The sequence below is a fragment of the Haemorhous mexicanus genome, chromosome Z (genome assembly GCF_027477595.1).
Source record: "Haemorhous mexicanus isolate bHaeMex1 chromosome Z, bHaeMex1.pri, whole genome shotgun sequence".
Classification (NCBI taxonomy): Eukaryota; Metazoa; Chordata; class Aves; order Passeriformes; family Fringillidae; genus Haemorhous; species Haemorhous mexicanus.
The window spans coordinates 30,864,962-30,885,723 of record NC_082381.1 but is presented as its reverse complement, the minus strand read 5'-3'; the positions used below and the strand labels follow the sequence as shown (position 1 = coordinate 30,885,723).

Here is a 20,762-nt window from a genome sequence, read left to right as displayed (position 1 = left end):
GAAGAGGGACTGGAAAGGGTGTCACAACATTGTTAGACACCTGTTCTATGTCAAATGCTTGGTGTTGATACTGTTTGACAGCATGAACTGCATATTTACTGCCTTGAGCAGGACAGATGTTAGCAGCACCAGAGATACTAACTTTCTACTCTTTCAAGAACAGACATACTATTTCTCGAGACAGACAGATTTGGCAATTACATTAGTTACAAACTGAAAAAAAATTAGCAAAAGTAACAGGAATGCAAGTCCAGCAATTTGACAAAGTGGGCAATAAAACTGCTTTTAAATTCAAACCATGCTATTAACCCCCAAAGATGCTAGGTTTGAAACTCATTACCACATTACTTCTCCTTGACAGTACCATTTTGTACCAAAACTCACAAAACAATGAATTTAAAGAACTGAAAAAGAAAAAGTAAAGCACAGGAGAGAATTACAATGGTGAACATAAATGTAAACTGAATGCAAATGAAGAAGTGTGGGCTCTTTCTACACTGCTCTGAGCAGACCCAGTGAGATGCCTTCACATAAAACACCTAATTAGTTTGTAATAGTCTAAGCAAGACAGAACTGCTGGCAAGGTATGAACCAACAGAGTAACTGGAAATGGTCCTCCTCACCATAATGTTTTTAAAGGTACTTGACATAAAAGCAAGGTGTGATCTGCACAGTATTGAATTGGTTTGGCAGCTGCTCCTTGCCACCCATTCATCTGTTTTCACAGCCTCTTCTGATATGAAGAGTATTGACATTATCAGGAAGAAAAGACAAGCACATATCTTTCCACAACACACGTGACAGATTGTGTACAGAGGAGAAAACATGACTAGGTACAGGATGCACAGCCCCAAAGTGGTCCCAAAGTAAACTGTGGGGCCTGACTCTGCCAAGATGCAAATGCTCTGCCACAGAGCAGCTTTTCTCCTTTGGGCTGCACAGTATTTTTACTTTACGTATTTTACACAGTAATAGAATCTGTAATTTCTTAACCCAAATTAAGCAGTTTTATATGCAATGTGAACTACCCTTTAAGTGAAGGTATTATTCCTAGTACCCAGTCTAAATCTCCCCTGGTACAAACTGAGACCATTTTGTCTTGTCCTGTCTTGCCTGGAAGAAGAGACTGACCCCCACCTGGCTATGACCTTTCAGGCAGTTGTAGAGAGCCATCAAGTCTCCCCTTGACATCCTTTCCTCCAGGCTGAACATCTGCAGATCCCTCAGCCCCTTCTCATCAGACTCCAGACCTTTCATAGCTCTGTTGCCCTTCTTTTTGTTATATCTTGTCCACTTCTGCCTCTGCCTTCAATTCTCAAAGGCAACAGTCAAAATCACTGTGACAGAGGAAAAGGCAGAAGAACAATATTGTTAACCTTAGATTTTCTGTTAGAGCAAGTCTAACTTTTATATTCATCTCTTCCTAACCTCACCCATTTCTTAGACTACCTTATCTTTCTACCATAGAGCTGGTAAGAAACAAACAAGGGAGAGATGATGATTTTTTACATATTTGTGAAGGTACCACAGGGCTTGTTGTCTCAGTAAAAGCAGAGGGAAAAATAATGTGAAGAAGTTCTGCAAAAGCACAGCAAAGGTACTGTATCAAAGGTACTCTAGCAAAGGTATCTTCCATTGCTACATACAAACAAAAGCAACAGTTCATCTGTTAGGGCACTGCATAGCTTCTGAGAATAACAGGCAAGAAAATACATAAATGCCTCAGAATTTGCCATGAATCCCAGGGATTTGTCTTCTTCATCTGAAAAGACTGAAGCACCAAGACTTCAAAAAAAGTTTGGGGCAAACAGGAAACAAATTTTCTAAGAAAAAAGATGTTATGAACAACTGCATTAAATGAGAAAAGCTCACTGGATCTTTCTGGTTTTTAAACTCCCTCAAGGCCCGAAAATTTAACTCTGCCTGGCAATGAAATGGGTCACCAAGTTTAAACTTCAGTATTTGAACTACTTTTCTGCTGTTTAATGGGACTGACAACAGTACAGCTACATATTACAGACAATTAAATTTACTCCTGCACGAAACAAAAGATTAATTTCTAACTGCAGGCTGAGGTTGCCCAAGGCTGCAACCAACTATAAACAGTCAGCTGGCATCATCTTCTTCTTTAGTTCCAAGACACAAAGAGACAGGGAGAAAGTCCTAAGAATGTTCTGCCATGAGCAGAGCATGTGTAGAGGCTGTAACCAGTTACAGGGTTTGTAAACTTATGTGATATTGTCTGTATTCATAAATTTCGCATACAGCCAGATGAAAGAAATGTGATCCTTACTATAAGCTGGATAATTAAATTATGTAAAATCACAAATGAAGTCAGATAATTAAGTACATGCTCCAGTAGAATTGCCAGAGGTGAGTGCATACTCCTGGAGCCACACCATCTGACAAATGGTTACTAAGAAAAATGTCAAACTACTCCAGACTTACAGAACATAGGTTACACGGGCATCCATTTCTATGCTGATAAGAAAACAAAAAAGCCCTCTCAGCATTTGAAAAATTCTGGACCACAGCTTCATTTTTTTCCTCTATTTAAATGGATTTAATCAGAGGTAATAGCTATGATAGATCAAAACCAAACAGTCTAATTCAGGATTTGCTCTTCATAGTAAGTGTGGAATTTCCATCACTCATGGTGGAGCAATTAAATTTCTATCATCTGTACGTAGCAATTTGACTGCTGGAATCAAGTTATAAATTTCAGGCTCATTTTTCTGAGTTTTTCCACACACTCAAGATTATACTGTCATTCTTACTACCACTCGTACAAATATGAGGACCTTTCTCATATTCTGAAACCTCCTCTTAGGGAACTTTCTTCTTTCCTAACAGCAGCACTACTTAATAGGGTTTAATACTCAGAACAAAACTCATTTAATGATGTACACCTTGCCAAAAGCAGCAATATTGCCTGTTCAGAAGCACAGAAAAACCTTGAACCAGGACTGCTGTCTGGCTATCCAGGTCTTCAATTAACTCCTCCAAACAGGAATTAAGAAACCCTTTTCTCTCAATCTAATCCTTAAATATTTTTGCATTCATCAATGGCCTGTCCTGCTTTCTTTTTGCAATTGTTAGAGACTTACAAATACGCTTGATGAGAAAACTAAGGTCAGTTCCAGGGTGTACATACAAGGCTGTTTGTGCTCTGAGAAGGAAAAGGGTGATGTTCTCATCAGAAAAGAAAGTGGTTGAGAGGGAACTGATGAATGTTGGAAGCAATTTACAATTGTTTCATCTTTGGACCTCATCATAGCTCTTTCAGCATTATTACTTTCAAGTGTCCTCTTTTTTGAAAGCCCTACAGATAAAAATTACTCTGCTGTTTTGGAAAAAAAAAAAAAAAAGGCCACATAAATGCATCACCCCCAAAGGCAAGGACTGACATGACAAATGAAAGAAGAACGTGCTCAATTCCACCACCTCCTACATCTCAGAAGTGGGATCATATTACTAACATCCACCAACTCTCCCTGTTGTGCCACTCCACAAACACAAATTCTTTTCCGAGAAAAAACAAAGGGCTAAACTGAGGTAGAAGGGGAAGTACCACCATATTTCCTTACACATTGATCAATGTGCAGGTCCTGCCTGCATGCCATACAGGCTGCAGAGAATCTATAGTGTGAACTAAGTAACTGATGTAGCTCTGATAGAAGATTGCTTGTTTACTTTGCTTTGGGTTTTTTTTGTAAGAGATGGGAAAAGTAACCACAAGGGCAAACTCAGAAAGCAGAATGGTGTACTTATTGAACAGAGCAAAAAGGTATAAATTTTGTTCACTGTCCAGAAATATATAGAAAGTCTGTAAAAAAACAGAAGAAAAAATAGCCCAACACATATGCTGTTATTTTAACAAGTAAAAGATAATAATTCCAGATTTCTACTTACTCTGTAGAATTATGAATATGTAGTATCACCTCAGTTTCAAATGTAATCAGACTGCAGTTTGATTTTCATAGAATCATAGAATATCCTGAGCTGGAAGGGACCCACAAGGATTATCACAGTCCAACTCCAATTTCTGCCCCTTCAGAGCCCCAGGAGTCAGACCATGTGCCTGAGAACACTGTCCAAAAGCTTCTTCAGCTCTGTCAGGCTTGGTGCTGTGACCATTCCCTGGGCAGCCTGTTTCAGGGCCCAGAAACCCCCTGGGTGAACAACCTTTTACTAATATCCAGCCAAAATCTCCCTCGACACAGCTTCATGATGTTCACTCAGATTCTGTCACAGCCACCACAGAGAAGAGACCACTGTCTGCCCCTCCTCTCCCCTCACAAGGAAGCTCTGGACTCCTTTGAGATGTCTCCTCAGTCTGTCCTTCTCCAGGCTGAACAGAGCAAGCAACTTCAGCTGCAGCTCATGGCACTTCACCTCTAGACCCTTCACCATCTTTGCTGCACTCCCAGGGACACTCTCTAATAACTTAGTATCTATTTTATGTGGTGGCACTCAAAACTGCCTCTGACTGGAACAATCCCCTTCCTTGCCTGGCTGGCCAGGCTGCCCCTGATGCTGGACACGCCTGGGCCTCCTGGCTACCAGGACACTGCTGGCTCAGATTCAACTTTCATCAATCCCCACATCACTTTTCACAGAGCTGCTATCTAGCACCTCATTCCCCAGTCTGTCCATATATCCAGGGTTTCCCCAGCCCAGGTGCAGAATCTGGCATTTGTCCTGATTAAAATACATTTGGTTAGTGATTGCCTATCTCTCTTAATTTGTTGCAGTCTCTCATGCATTACATTCCCCTGTTAAAGCATTTTGATGTTAGAGGAAATTATTTAAAAGGAAATAAAAAGTAAATCAGGATAATATTATCTGTCTTTCACTGAAAGTATTACACTAGCAGGTTCAACAAACCAGCACAATTATCAGTTACTTTTTGTCTTGCATTAGCAGGCAAAATCCTGTAAAAATTCTTCATATGAATCTATAAAGAAGGAACAAAAGAAGCAAAATATTGATTTTTCACAAGGAATATCTACATAGTATTTATATTGAAAAATAGAGCTTCTCCAATAAGTTCTTTATGGTTAAGAATAAATTCACAGATTAAATAAGGAGAAGGAAAACAAGAAAAGAGCAAAGCCTTCCATAGGACAAATTGCAATTAGATAACTGAATCTAATAAAATCTGTGGAGTGGATTTACAGAAGAAAATTGGACAACACTGGGCAAGAATAATTTATTTATCCTAACGATTTTCAAGCATAAATGGTAACTACAGATCATGTGTGAAAATACACAGTAACAAATACCTTATATAGTAATGTGCCTTACTGTATCTTCTTAATGATGAGTAATAGCAACAACTCTTTAAGAACACACTCCTACTTCCCATATTCCTCTGTGAAGATATTCAGCACCAATTGTGTGACATTTCCAAAGCCCTTCAATCTTTCTAAACACTTCAATATTATTTATTTATTTATTTATGTGGCTTCTCCTACAGTTATAGAAATTTATCACAGTTGTTTTAAAAAGTCTGGACTAGATAGACTAAGGAATTACTGATATTAACAGTGGGAAGGAATGTGAGAGTGTGTGTCTATGTAGGTAGTTACCAAATAGATTACTGGAGGAAAGAAATACTAAAAAAACCACAGCAGTTTTTGGCATCAGACTCTGTTAGCAAATCAAAAATTTAAATTAACAACACAGATTGTCAGGATCGCTAATTTGTGCTCCTTCTACTGGTCAATTGAACCTATAGCCGTAAAAGTAATGATACCCTGTACAGAATCTCCAGACTGTTATGTTGCAATAAACAGTCCAAAAATCTGAAGCCAAATTTACTACTAAAAAACCCCTTATACACAGCTGATAAGTTCCACATTAGTTCTCAAATGCCACCTAAACTCATCAAAATGTCATAAGGGAAGCAAAGAGATCTTGCAGATCAAAAATACGTTTCCTATTATATCAGCTCGTTTCATGTGTCTAGTTCATCGACATTTTACTTCTCTCAGATTCTGAGACGAATTAAACATTTGAAAAAATTAATCGTTGTAATAAAAAACTGTTGATTGGATTTTTAATTGGAAGTTCATATTTTCTCTCATACAAAACATCAGCAGCAACCAAAGCAGCCTAGATCACAGGACAACTTGGGCTGGAAGGCTGTGTCTGGCAGCCCACCTGATCCACCTCCCTGCTCATACTGGGCCTAACAAAAGCCTAATTCCATGTCTGAATATAAGCAAACAGCAAATCCGTAACAAAACCCAGTAAAAACAGTTTAGCAAAAATCATGAGCTCTGATAACAACTCTTGCTAGTCAAAAGCAGTTTATTTTCTGGGAAATGCAAATGTCACTAGCAGCTTGAACCACCTGAAAGAAATAAAGAACACCTTACTTTTGCATTACGATGGATTTATTCCTCTGGGACTCTGCATTTCATCTGAAGCTGACAAAATGTACTCTATAAATATTTATACAGCATATAGCAGATTTCTTTTTATTTCTCAACACACAAGTAACATCCATATAGCCACAGGTTTTATGATTACCTCTTATGAAGAGATAATTTAAATAGTAATTTTAAATGTCATCTTGCAAATAAGAACAGTTAAAATCTTCTTTAAGTAGTGTGATTTGTAGTAAATGTATTGGTATAATTAATTTTAGTTAGCAAAAGTGAAAATAATAGCCCATTTCATTTGCCTTCCTCAGCAAGGTTTTTTTATTAATAGGCTTTATTTTTTTCTATACACAAGAGAAACTTCTATTGTCATATACAGATTAGAAATGTAAACACTTAAACACTTCCCACGATGACTGACTTCAGAATTGATTCTGAGTATTATCTCAAAAAAAGCAAAGAAGCAGGGTGACAAAGAGCACTACTGCCCCCTAATGAGCCAGACTACAAAAGCTCCTCTGTAACAGCATTTTGTGTCTTTCCTGAAAAAAAATCAAGTCACTATATCCATGAATTATGAAAAAAATGAAAAAATAATCCAATCATTAAGAATATACATTTTAAATTTACACCACATTTCTGCACAAAAGGCACATACATAATTTCATAGAGGAAAAGAAGAGGTATCCAGTAGGTACAATTTTCAGATACAATACTTAATGCACCAAGAGAACACAAATATGCAAAATACAGCAGAAAAATTACTCACACTAAGAAAATATTAGTCAATCTTATGTACTAGGAAGTAATCATGTAGTGATCTTCACACCAACCCAGATTTTTAAATTTTAATGTCTGTACTGTGAGAGCATCGGGTTTTTTGTTGCATTGTTTCATCTAAATGCCCACCACAGTTTATTCTAGGCTTGTAATTATTTTAAAGTAATTCTGATCTTGGTATCTGTACATAACTACAAAAAGAAGAAAGAGAGGAAACAGTAGAAAAGGTACACTACATGAATTCTGTTTGTACAAGAAACAGAACTTTCTGTCTTACACAAAAGTGACATTTTTCCATCTACATTTTTTAATAGTTTTGCCATAAGAACTGAATCTGTATTCAATGCTCACCAATATAGCTTGGGTATAAAATTTTGTCCAGTTCCTGTATCTGCAGCAATGAACTGCTGGAAAAAAGACAATTGCTGCAACTCCTAGCGAGAAGCACAAATTTAAGCTGTGTATTCTCTTTTATTTCACCATAAGTCAGAAATTCCACTCACATTAGTAAAACTACTGAATTAAATGCAATGCTAAAGCAGCATTGGGTTCTGATTTCACCCCTCAAACTCCTTATACTGAATTTTTCATAGGTAAATATTCTGACACTCCGTCAGACACCATAGAAATAAATTCCAATTTCATTAGCAAAAAAAAGCAAACCACGTGTCTAATTTGAAACATGCTGGCTAACCAAAGACACAGATTTTATTAATAAAAAATCATGTTCTTTAGTGAGTTTCGATTCTGATATGCCACCAACTCACTAAAATCCTTGAACTTAACACTCTCCCTTAAAACCTCCAAATATTGGGTTTCTGTGGCCTCACACAGTGTCATCATTCAAATATATACATCATCAGCACAGAAAAGTTGCAAGTGATGAGCAATGTCTTGCATAACTACACACATGGTAGAAGGCTGCAACCTACTATGTATTAAAAGCATAAGAACTACAATCACATGCTATGTGATAAAAATAAACTATATACAAAATCTTTAGAGACCTAAAATAACCATATTCCTTATTTCTCCTGTTACAGCCCAAAGAGCTGGTAACACAGCTCTCAGTTTGATGAATATTTATGCTATTGTATCAGTATTTTACAATTCCAAGTGTTTACTATAACCTATATGAAATATAAAAACAAAAATAATGACAAGAATAACAGCAATTAAGAGTTCCAATGGATGCCTTTAACAGAACTTTAACATAAGGCCATCATGACAACTCATTCCAGCTCTGCTGACTTATATTTCTTACCTTTGAATCTTCATTGCTCACTCCCAGCTCTAGCACAGCTTGAGGAGACTTCAGCTTTGCTTGCATGGACTCAGCCATTTGAAGATTAAGCTGCCATCCAACTGTTTCAAGCTACAAAACACAAGTTTAGATGACAATCAGATGATACAGATGCACTGACATCAACTCTCAGACCTGCCAGTGGTTTGTGTCAGTGAACACAGTGTCACACTCTACAAATGTTAACTATTTGTATACAATGCATTTCTCCCAAATTTTCCTGAACTCCAGGACAGATGTGCTTTTCTCTTGTCAAAATTACCATTCAAACTACCTACAACCATTCAAACAGAGCAACTTCCTGTCTCTCAAATCTGATGGACCCAATCCACAGGACACAACTACAGATCCAGAATACAGTAGCTTCCTCTTCTTGTGGAAGTTTATCAACAAAGTTGCAGATTCAATTTCATTTCATATTTATTTTACTTTCAGGAAAAAGAAAAAAACCCAATCAATAGTAAACCACCTAAAATGGTGATTTCTTAATACACAGATCGACTCATGTGTGTTGTACCATATGCAGATCTTAATGACAAAAATAATTTTGCTTTTTGAATCATTAATGCTGAAAGGACAAAACCCAGGTAAGCATGTGAGCAATAGAATTTTTAAGAGAAAATTATTTTTAAAATACAGTTCAAATTCTTTTTTCATCTGAAGTTATATTCAAGCATTATTAAGGTACAGCTTATGCACAAATGAAGTACACAACAACACAACCACAAGGTTTCCAAAAAATTATCTTCCTGGCCTTAGTGAATAATAAGTGAATAATAAGAAGTGGAAATACAAAGCCTTACCATCTGCCAAGATAATTTACACACAAATTCTTTTTAATCTTGGGTCTCCCCTCTTCTAGTAAATATTGTTGCTGACTTGGAAAAATGAAAGAGCGCCACATCTTCGTTAATCTCTTACCAACTATCAGATCAATTCAGCTAAAATCGTTAACAGAATAAAGCCATGCCAAAGGCCTTGTACAGTGAGCAGCAACACACGCCCTGCATCCTACAGTGACAGTAATCTCTACATGAAAGAGGAAAGGGTGGCAAAAGCTTCTCCCATGGACACACCTCAAGGACAGAGCTTCCAAAATTTCTTGCAGCTATACAATTTACACTTGCAAACTAATATATGTTATACTGCATTTATCTGTATGCAGGATGAATAGCAAAACTAGGTAACAAGCCCTGGCCACCCCAGAACTAAGCACACCAGAAGGAAAACTATGTATCATGACATATCTTAACCACCAAGGCCAGTACAAGATGGTTAGGGGGTTTAGTCAAGAGGACAGTTAAGGGAAAGACACTATCTCAGACTGACGTTGTGTGCAGCTATAGGAACAGAACAGCAGGAAGAACTTCAGCAGGTCAGCTTGCAGTCTGTAAGCTGCTCCGCAATCAATGCACCATTCAAACTTCAATTTCTCACAAAAATAAGGAATTTTATGTTTAATAAAATCCATGAAAGCAAGAAGACCATATAAAGGGACCCAGTGAAGAGGTTTTAAGTCTGGTCCACCTCATTTTGAGCATAGCTTTATAACTGTAGGCCCACAGCTTATGAATTAGAAGATGCTTTAAAGTTATATAACTTATAAAAGCAGATGAATTTTTAATCATAATTCTGCTTTGATTTTCTCTAACTTGATAACATTTTGGTTAGTGAAAATAAGTGCATAGCCCATCCCACCCAAAAGCACAGAACAATCTAGAGTGGATTCTGTGTACATGCTCAAGTCAATCACACCAATGGACAACTCTGCTAAGTCCATATTTTCCAGGAAATTATACCAGAATGATACAGGTAGAAAACATTTTTCTCTCCACAAACTTCAATGAAAAACTAACTCTGACTCTTCCAGGAGCATAAAGATAATAACTTAAAAATAAAAAAACAAACTAAATAACTTTTGGCTTTTTACCAAGAAAAAAAGTATTATTCAGTTAAGAAAACTGACAATGGTCAACAGAAAAGGACTCAGATCCTAAGTTATGGTTACAGGGGTGGAAGGAGGCCAAAGCAGACAACTGGCAACATAATACCACCTATTGATAGAACACCTAATCACTAAGGACAAAACCAGAGACAATGAGCTCTGGAATGTGACAGCTCTTCACACTACATTCACTATGGTTCAAGCCCTCTGCTCCTCATGTTAGAAAGGACTTTCTATCAGCTACTTAAACAGTTTATTACAGTAGTACAGAAACCAAGCCTTAGGCAGGATAGCAGTTTACCCAGGATCATAAGACAATGCCACTAGAGACAAAAACAATATACAAAGACACCTGACTTTTCAGACTTTTCTGAAGATGTAAAATACTGTGTATTCTGTGCAGACTGAAGAATAAGCCAACAAAAAAAAAATCAAGTTTATGTTTTCTATTTCACTTGTAATACACATCTATCCAGGAATACTGTAGAGAGCTCAGAAAAAATACAATACATGTGGCAGCACACTGGCCTGAGTTTATAGCTGAGGAGCAGCTGTAACTATTGTTTTATACTGCTTTACATTAAAAATTACTTTGTTTTCCCGTACAAGTCATGTCTGTTTTCTGTTTTAAACATAGTTGTATGAGAATAAGTTTTAATTAATAAACAGCATGCTGCCTGAGGCATCAAAATGGTCATGCAACAAGTGTCTGGCAATTGTTGTGTTTGTTTACTTAGAAGACATTCAACACCTTGAAATGTTAATTAACCTTTTGAGAGTAGTGACACATTTCTGCATGGCATTTGTGTCGAGGCAAAGTATTTGTTAGCCACAAGGTGGTACATACTTTAGGGCAATTTTTTTCAAATAAGAAAGGACTATAAAATTATTTTTACTTCTGGTATAAAACTTGGTACAGAAAAAAGAGTGATGAAAGAACAGTGCCAGAATCTGTGATATACTAACTGAAAAGCACTTACTGGGGCAGAGAAGTATTTCTCCATGCCTAGCATGAAAACAAAGCCGTCATTTTAGCTAGTTAGATCTTCAGCTTCTTCTCAGAATTTCTTATCAGCAGGTTAGAAATATGCAAGCTACCTTGCCACTGCAACACTAAACACTGTTGAAAATATACTGTTTATTGCTGTAAATTCCCACTGATCTCTCTGGCACTTATTTAACTTCAAGGTTATGTTTAGAAAAAAAACACAACAAAAAGTAAACAGGTGCAAGCTGGAAAAAAGGAACAGAAATAGACATAAGTACTAAACCAAACCAATAGTAAGAATGTATGAAAATGCTTCAGATCTCTTTTATGAACCATCTGGCAATAAGTCAGGGCAATAAAGATATGAGAAAGCTTTCAACAACCCCTGTAAATCCTCAGTTGTTCTGTCCATTTTGTTTCACTCAGGGTTCTGAAGAGATTACCATGGCACTCAGGACTCACAGACAAGGAAGAACTTCAGCACCTCCCCCCTCCAGCACCCACTCTGTACTGCCTGTAGAAGTAAGGCGCCATTGCATGCTGAACCAGCTCTGTACCCCCTCACCCACAGGGCTTCTCAGTGGACACCCACAGCTGTCCCAGGGCAGATAGTTCCCTGACTATAAAAAGATCTGACCCTTCAACTGCAGATGAGCAGCACCTTTATAGGTGTGTAAAAACATCACCTGGTCTGCCCGTGATGGCCACAGTAATTTTCCTCCAGTGTAAAACACAGGATTTTCCAACTCAAGCCCTATCCAGCAGACATGCTAAATAGTAGAGCATAGCATTTTACATAGTAAGACAAGACCATCACCAATCTAACATAACTATGGTAAAACATTTGTGTGAAAGTCACTCTCTTGAAAAAGCCCAGTGCATTAAATGTCAAGGCAGCCTTTACAGCTGATATAAACCTCAAGCACAATCTCCAGCTAAATCAAGGTTCACACAGACAAAATTAACGCCCACAGAATCCACCACTTCTCTCATAACCCATTGTGTTTTGACATACTCTATTGTCTCTTCCCAGTATACCTTCAATACAGTTCCTTAATTCCACTTTTTGCTGCCCATAAATATAATTACAAATTAAACCTAAACTGAGAAAAAATTCAAGAAGTCTGTCAAATAGGACAAGTTTCTATATTAATTGTCAAAAAACACTTCTCTCAACTATACAGATATATTTATTTTACACTCTTCAATGAAAAATCAAATAAATGTTCATTGGCAAAGAAATTCAGACTAATAATTTTAACTCTACAAGAACCAGGCTGTCAGACTCAAAATGAAGGACTACGATTTTGAGAAGGAAAGCAGAACAAATGTCAATAATGGGCTTGTTGCAGGGCTTCAACCTGAAACAGCAAGAACAGAGCCCAAGTGAACAAGAAACTGACACTAAAAAATGGTTGGCAAGGGCCTAATTTGAAGGAACAAAATAAGGGGAAGTATTGTGAAAGAGGGACAATGAAGTAGAACAGAATTTCAGAAAACATGTATTCACCTAAAATTTCTTACCTAATACCTCCAACTTCAGCCAAACTTCTGGAGCAGGGTCCAGTATTTTTAAAGGACAACAGAAAAAAGGGACTTAAATACTCAGTCAGCACCAGAGGAGGAAAAGAGGATATTTTTCAGTGCTCTTGGCTGATAAACTGAGATCACACCTCCTGTCTGTCTCTACACTCATAAAGACTGGAAGTTTCTTTTAATTTTAAAGCAGAAAACTGCAATTTTCATGTAATATACCCCTGGAAACCCAGGGCACTGGGAATATTTCTTTGTCTGCTCTGGGGTGCCCTGACCCCCAGGGGAGCACTGACTTTGACCCTCATTCACAGAGAAAGCTTCCTAGACTTCAAGATAGACTAGAATCCACAAAAGTGGGAAATAGATTATAGAGAGTAGTGTAGGTGTATCACTAGGTGAGAAATTTAGGTTTTGGCATTTTTTAGTATGTTGTGGATGGAAGCAAGATGGAAGGCACAGGGTGCTGTCCTGGGTTTCCTCTTCATGCTTCTTCTTCCTTCTTCTTCATGGATTTGGGTGGCATTTTGTAATGCAGAAAAGTCCACATTGCAGGCTCTTTGGGATCAGTTATTGGGTTAAAAGGGAAAATAATCCAGGTGTTAGTTCTTAATTGGATAGTTTAGTCTTAAAAGACCTTCTAACAAGAGATAGTTAGCCATTTTGGGCCTTGCTAATGAAAAGCTGCCAAACTCATGGTTGTGAGACTGTTTTGCTGATAAGAAACAAACACTTAAGTCCAAACATGAACTACCATCTCAAGCGCCATCAATCCAGACCCAGAGAAACCGATAATTACCTGATTCTAGAAGGGCTGTAACATATCATTACAGAAACTACAGAAAACCAAGATTATATGGCTCTCAGAACTCACTGATATGTGCCACAGTGCCAGCAGGATGCACCAATACCATGCAAACCACTGTTTCTCATCCATGATTTGGCACCTGTTTGTCCCTTAGAAAGCGCTTTAAGCACAGACTCACGGACAGTAAGAGCAACGATGAGTTGCTCAACACTACACTATAGAAATACTGCTTGGACACACAAAATCAACAGTACTGAGGTTTTTGTAACCACCAGGCATTTAGACAGTTATGAAACAACCAATTACTTTACAGATCAAATTTTAGCCGTTATGAAGATCTAATTTTTTTGTTCAGGTTCTTGCCCTCTCTTTTCTTGGCAAGATTTGCTGCTTTCAGAACACCCAGCTTTCACAAAATAGAATAAAATGTTTTATTCAGAAAACATACTTGATTCAAAACATGTGGACAATTATTCAGTGTTACAGGTTAAATGTTACTTAACAATCCACTACAGATAACCTGGATACAGGAAAACGGTATAAAGGTCCTGTCATATCCAGAATTAGCCTTTCTGGCAAGCAAATGATCAGGAGCATTTCTACCGGCAGAGCAAAAATAAATGCTGATTAGCAGTTAGCAAAGAGCAAGAAGAATGCTCAAAAACAGTGTTTCATCTCAAAACCTAAAAAGGGAGAAAAACACAATTCTGGGCTGAACTGCTCAACAAGCCTGGTGGGGAGAGAATGCAGAAGGAATTTTAAACTGGCAGCAAGTGTCCCATAGTTTTATGCTTCTGAAGGACAAAAGGTTATGAAAAGATAGGAAAGGAACATATAGCATAGGCAAACTAACATATCCAATTTGTAGAAGTCTACTACTAGTACCACAACAAATGTTTTCAGTATAGCTTCAAGATAATTGGTAAATAAATGTAACATTACCATATAATAGTAATCTTTGAAAACCAGCTGTATAATGCAGTTTTTCAACAGTATTATTTCTATTCAGTATCTCTTCCACAGTCAATGGGCTGCAGTTTAGTTTGTCTGCTTGAACTTTTTTAAAGCAACAAAATTCCCCAACATGTGCCTTTTCAGGCAGCAAAAGATTTTCGTTATAACAAAGTTGCTAAGGAACTGCTAAAGCCTTCTAATATGACTGAGGAGAATTTTAAAGCAAACTGAGCTTGTAGCCCACAGTCAGAATTATAAGCCAGTAACCTGAGCACAAATGAAAATAAATCCTACCATTCCTTCTGCAAATTCAAATCTTGGCAGAACTAAGTGCTTCTAATCATAGAATGGTTTGTGTTGGAAGGAATCTTAAAAATCACCTAGTTCCAACTCCCCTCTCCTCCACACACATGGATACCTTCCACTAGACCAGGTTACACAGAGCCACATCCAGCCTGGCCTCAAACACTTCCAGGGACAGGGCTTCCACAGCTCCTCTGGGCCACATATTGCTGTGCCTCACCAGCCCCACAGTAAAGAATTTCTTTCTAACATCTAAACTAAACCCGCCCTTTTCCTGAGTTTTTAGCCGTTTCCCTTCATTCTATCATTACATGCCCATGTAAAAAGTTCTTCTCCAGCTCTCTTGTAGGCTCTCCTTGTGCAGTCAACCCCTCTGGGTACTGGCGGTTCTGAAAGACTTGATTAACATGAACACCCCTGTTCTTGGTTGCCAGCAGCTTTCTACAGCACAGAATGCTTCTGTAGGCTTGCATAGCTAAGAAATAATATCCAGGTCTCCTGACTTTATGTGCATTCTCAAAGACCGACCTCAGGGTAGTTTAAGTGCATCTATAGCTACTTGCATTCTCAGGCAGTCTGATTAATTTGAGGACATGCCGAAGTAGTGAAATTGACTTCATTTTTTCTGAGATTTTTAAAAACTGCATAAAGGAAACAGAATGCCAATAACTTCTTACGGGCTCATTTTTTTACAGGTACCACAGAACACAGTTTTCCATTAGGCTCAAGTCTAATGAACTACTGCAGACAAAATAGGTCAGTTACAGCAATACAGAAATTAGTGTCATGCTCCACTGGTATATAGATTCACCCATTTATTTTCAAATAATTTAATACTTATTTTGAGAGACCATTTAGTTCAAAATGATATGGTATTTGTAATAACTTCGGTGTGACTGAACATCAGATTAAGCTTTTCATAGCCTGAGAAAGAAATTGACACGCTTGAAGCTCTTTCTATTACAAACACCATAATAATGCATAAGTGTACAGCACTATTTTTCAAAGTTACAGTCTTCCCCATCTATTTCTACTAAATGTGGTGCATCTTCAGTTTACACACAGCAGCTACTCTGGAGGTAAGTTCAGCTTCACTACATCAAGGCTCCCTACTTAACAGGTTACCTTAATTCATAGTTAAAAGTAAATATTGACATCTTAAGATTGCAAAGTCTAAACACCTACTATTTTAGTGTTAAGAATGAGTAACTAACACTGTCAAAGACTGCATAAAAGGGGGATGAAAACCCAACCTTCAGCCTATTCTTGAGGAAGTAGATTTCTCACAGCTGAAGAAAAAAGGAACTATCCTTGAATAGCCCCAGTGTGAGCAGAAAATATACCTTAAAAATGAAGCCTGACAAACTGAAAAAGTGCACTACATAATTTTGCTGCTTGCAGTAATGGGGAAACTAAACAACTTAATGTCTCTGCCCAATGTACCTCAGCAAGGGACTTTAATGTTCCAAATACAACAATTACAAAAAGAGAGAAATTACATCTTATTTTAACAAATGAAATCAGAATTTTGTCTTTTTGTCTCAGATATCAACTCATTCACTTCAGTTATTTTTCCCCCTAATTTCAGAGGAATAGTCCAACTTGAAAAATGAAACATTTCCTGGAATAATTGAAAGAGGTGTTTAGGAAATTTAAGCCATGGATACTATCCTAACTGGAACTGTTATGAACAGTGAAGAGACAATGGGATATGAAAGACATCTTCAGAAAATCTTTTTCTCATATTATTACAGTAGTATATACCCCACTGACAATAAAACATTTTAAAATGTTTTCCACTCAACAAAATATTTTGAGGAAATAAATACTCCACAATGTAAGAAATTTTCTAATGCAGTTCTTTCACTTTTATTTTTTTGGTTGTTCTAAGCAAATAACTGTAGCAGACACAGGGCCAGCTACAGCCCTGTGAAGAACAAATGCTTAGAGATAAGGAAATGCCAAGTCATAGGAATTGAACCAGAAGTCTTCACTCCGGTCCTCCAGGCCTGTTTATCTTTCTATGACCCATAGGCTAGTTTCCCTAACCCTTACAATTGGTCAGTTTCCAAGCCCCCCTAACCCTATAAAAGGGGCTGTCTTGGCCCATTTTGTTAGAAGAGCTGCATTCGGACCCTTCGCGAATCCCTTAAAATAAACCATGGTGGAACACTCCAACCGGCCTTCCCATCTCTCTTCAGTCTGCTCTTCTGAAAGCCACGACTAGCCAGAGCCCCTTGGAAGCTAAGAGCTGAAACCATAAAAGAGCTGATATCACTAAGAGCTGACAATCACTGAGCTTGCTAAGGTGGCCATGGCTGTGCAGCAGTTCGGGCTCGGGCAACCAGCCCCCAAAGGGCTCAGATATCTGGCCCTAATACTGCTTGCCTGAGGTGCTCTGACCCTATGGGGAATCAGCTGTCCAGCTAAGGAGCAAGCCCCTGTGGCTTTTTTACAAATAACCTAGAAGAAAATGAGTATGGCCATCCTTTCACTCAGTTTAATTCTTGAAAGAGTAACTGCCATACGTAGTTTCTGCACTGAAGACAAAATATTCCTCAATTCATTGTAAAAAATGAAAACCAAAATACTCACGTTTAAAGTTTGCGGATTGCTTCCCGTCATCTTTCAATAATCAACTAGACAAAATACACTAGTAACAGTTACATAAATGAATAATTTTCACTTAAAGAAGGTATTGCAACATGTATGTATAGTTTTAATATATTAACTATCATTTTTATATGATGGGAAAGGACTAAAAAAAAAAAAACCCATTAGTCTACAATGCATTACTCTAACTTCATACCTGTGTAATCACACCAGCATAAAACCAGAGGAAACCATTAATTCTTCTCTCTAAAATTTGCAGCTGGAGGTGCCAATCCCACTTTTCATCAGCAAACACAGCCCTCCAGAATCAAAAATCAAAATAAGACATGAAAATATCAATTTTGCCTGCTGTGGTGATGGAAATCATTTAGGAATGATTTAAGGGTGACAAAACATGCCTGACTATTAACTCCTTCAAAAACTCTCTCCATCTCAAGAAAAGAGTATTACTGCAGAGGAGACAGCAGCAGGATGTAGCCAAAAGTGTACTCAATATAGCAAATGAATATTAAAACAGACAAAAAGGGGCACATTTTTAAGAGAAGGCAATGACTGACAGGCAAAATTTGCCAATCACCCAGGCAGGTCTTCATCACAGAAGTAATTTGTAATCAGGAAGAGAGTGTTTCCTTTAAGATAAGCCCCAGATCAAACACCAATTTTCTCCTGATGGGAAACTGGAGCATTTGTGAGCGTGGGAGATGACTGCACAAACACACTGATTTCTATTCTCCATTGTTGTTACTGACATCAGTTGAACTTAGGGGGTATGAATCAGTTGAACTTAGGGGGTATGAATATCTTTGAAGAAGTTCTGGATGCTGCAGCTTCTTTTCAGCAGGTCTCGCTGTAACAATTGCTCCACAGGTGAGCAATCCTACAGTGAAACAGCTGGATTTTCATATGGTTGGATGAAATTTCTGGCTGCAGTCCTTTACTACATTTTTAACAGCCATAGAAAAAGATTTCTATTTTTTAATAGAAAATAGAAAATTAAGTATACAGTAGTTAAAAAACTGTCCCTCTACTGGAAAAACACAGTCAATAAAATTCAGCATCCCCATTTCATAAATAGGTTACTAAGGCATTTTGTAGTTTAAGTGATAAGTACTCTTTCATGGCAGGTTTAAAATTTGTAACATTCATATTTTAGCTGTATATATGAATTACAAAATGAGTGACTAGCATCTTCAGCTGACAGTATTACACAAATCTTCAAAATAAATACAAGAGTAGTCCCCATAAAAATGGTATGTAGCTGCCAACAAAACCATAGGTACAATTACTCAGCCACATAACAGATTCAGTACAATAGGTTGGAGACTTTTATGAACTACAAGTCTGTATTTACAGTCAGCCATAACACATATGCACAGCCAAGTTAAGCAGAAGTGGCATAGTCAACTACAGTGACTCACACTAAATTTCTAAGACTGGACTTCGAAACTTCAATGATATTTTGGCAACGTTTCTCAGTCATGAAGGCAAAAGAAAGTAAGAATTACTGGATGGATCCTATCTACCTAGACACAACACTAGAATGCAATGTTAAACCAGATTCTGCCTTAATCTTGTTGATAGTGTAAGACCATCAGCAAACAGACAAACTAAAAAAAAAAGCAAGAAAGGAGGAACTATATTTTTCACCAGTAGACAAGAATAACTAAAAATAAAAGTAGCTGTAGTATAAGGCAAGGAAAGAGTTGGATTGGGCTAGGCAGACAGAAAGTAAATTTACAGAATCATGTAAAATATTGATCAAATGGAGCACAGTTCCCAGGGGGGAAGAAAAGTATCTTGGCCTCAAAAGAAGGCACTGTTATGATCAAGAGACTGAAAACAATTTAGGTCAAAGACTCTGTCAAGTGATTAAACCAAGTGACATAGAGGCACTGAATGTGAAGAATCTTCACTAATATGAACTAACACATCATGTTTGCGGTGCAGCTCTTGGACCCCTCAGCTTAACTTTCCCAAAGAACATCAGTAACTTAAGAAGGCAGCAAAAAAAAAAAAAAATTTAAAATGAAGAGCAGTAAGCTTTTTATCCCTATAAACTGTTAGTTTCAGCTTGTAATTAATGTTAGAAAAAGCAAAAGAGCAAAACAAAGAGCCAGCACCTCACTTACCTCTCAGAGAATATATTAAGAGCATATTTAAAATAGAAGAGACTCGGATTTAACTCTAAAAGGAAAATATGCATAAATTATGCACTCAAATCCACCTTATTTAAGTTTAACTAGATTCCTTATCTGAGACTAGCTGGAGGTTTCTTTCTTCCAATTTCCCTTTTTTGTCTTCAAGGATAAAATAATTTTTCTCTTCACCAAACTTTACTTAGCATGTATACCAAGAAAAGTGGTATTTTCAGACTTCTTTGTTCAATATTCAAATCAAACTCCCTCACCTCTTTAACCTTGGAAATCAGAAAAAAGACATACTCCAAAAAAGAACCAATATGCTTCAAAAGGAAGGATACAAAAGAAATAACATGACATGACATTGGTGGAGTAAAACTAGTGCTAAGCTGGAACAACTTCAAAAGACTTTCCCCTAACTGAAGGTACTGCAAGTTTTCATCTTTCACTGATTTTTACTAATAAACAGCTAGCTTGAAAGCAAACAGAAAGAGACTCTATGACAAAAATTAGAAACATCATTTCAATTTCAGAAACCATAGCATTTAGTGCAAAAGGCAAGTGTGCTGTTGTACTCCGTTGATGGCAAATTTGTGGGCACAGTTGCAACAAAAATGTACACCAGTCTGTAACCATTTCTATTAAGTAATGGCTGACTGGTGTTTTTATCTAGCAGAAAATATAACAAGATCCAATGGAGGAAAGATTAAGTTGGACAGTTTTAAATTAGAGATAAGGCAAACATTTTTAGTAACCATTAAAAAACCCTCAGAAGTTACCTGTCATTTCAAGCCTTGAAATCACAACCAGACTCCTGCTCCAAAAGCTCTTTTACATATTGAGGAAAAATTATGGTTTGTATTACACAAGAAGTTCTACAAGACAAGGACAGTACTCATTTTTAACCTCTTAAAATGGTATTTTGCATGTAGGAACAGAACAAAAATTACAGATCTTCCTAAACATTCTCAAAATGTACCTTCTTCCAACCTTCATAATTTATACTTT

At 37.3% G+C, this 20,762-nt stretch overlaps 1 protein-coding gene across 2 annotated transcripts in view; it reads right to left on the bottom strand.

The window, feature by feature from the left end:
- Window positions 1–20,762, bottom strand: part of COMMD10 (COMM domain containing 10) — a 106,741-nt gene that overhangs the window by 74,774 nt on the left and 11,205 nt on the right. Inside the window, exons 5-6 of one of the 2 annotated variants that reach the window (XM_059874044.1) lie at window positions 8,434–8,544; window positions 1,319–1,337 (exon numbers count right to left, since the gene is read on the bottom strand). In XM_059874044.1, coding sequence (XP_059730027.1) covers window positions 1,335–1,337; window positions 8,434–8,544 — 114 coding nt within the window. In that variant the 3' untranslated portion in view covers window positions 1,319–1,334. Of the gene's footprint in view, window positions 1–1,318; window positions 1,338–8,433; window positions 8,545–20,762 lie in introns of those variants that run through there. The other variant, XM_059874043.1, reaches the window with a different exon arrangement.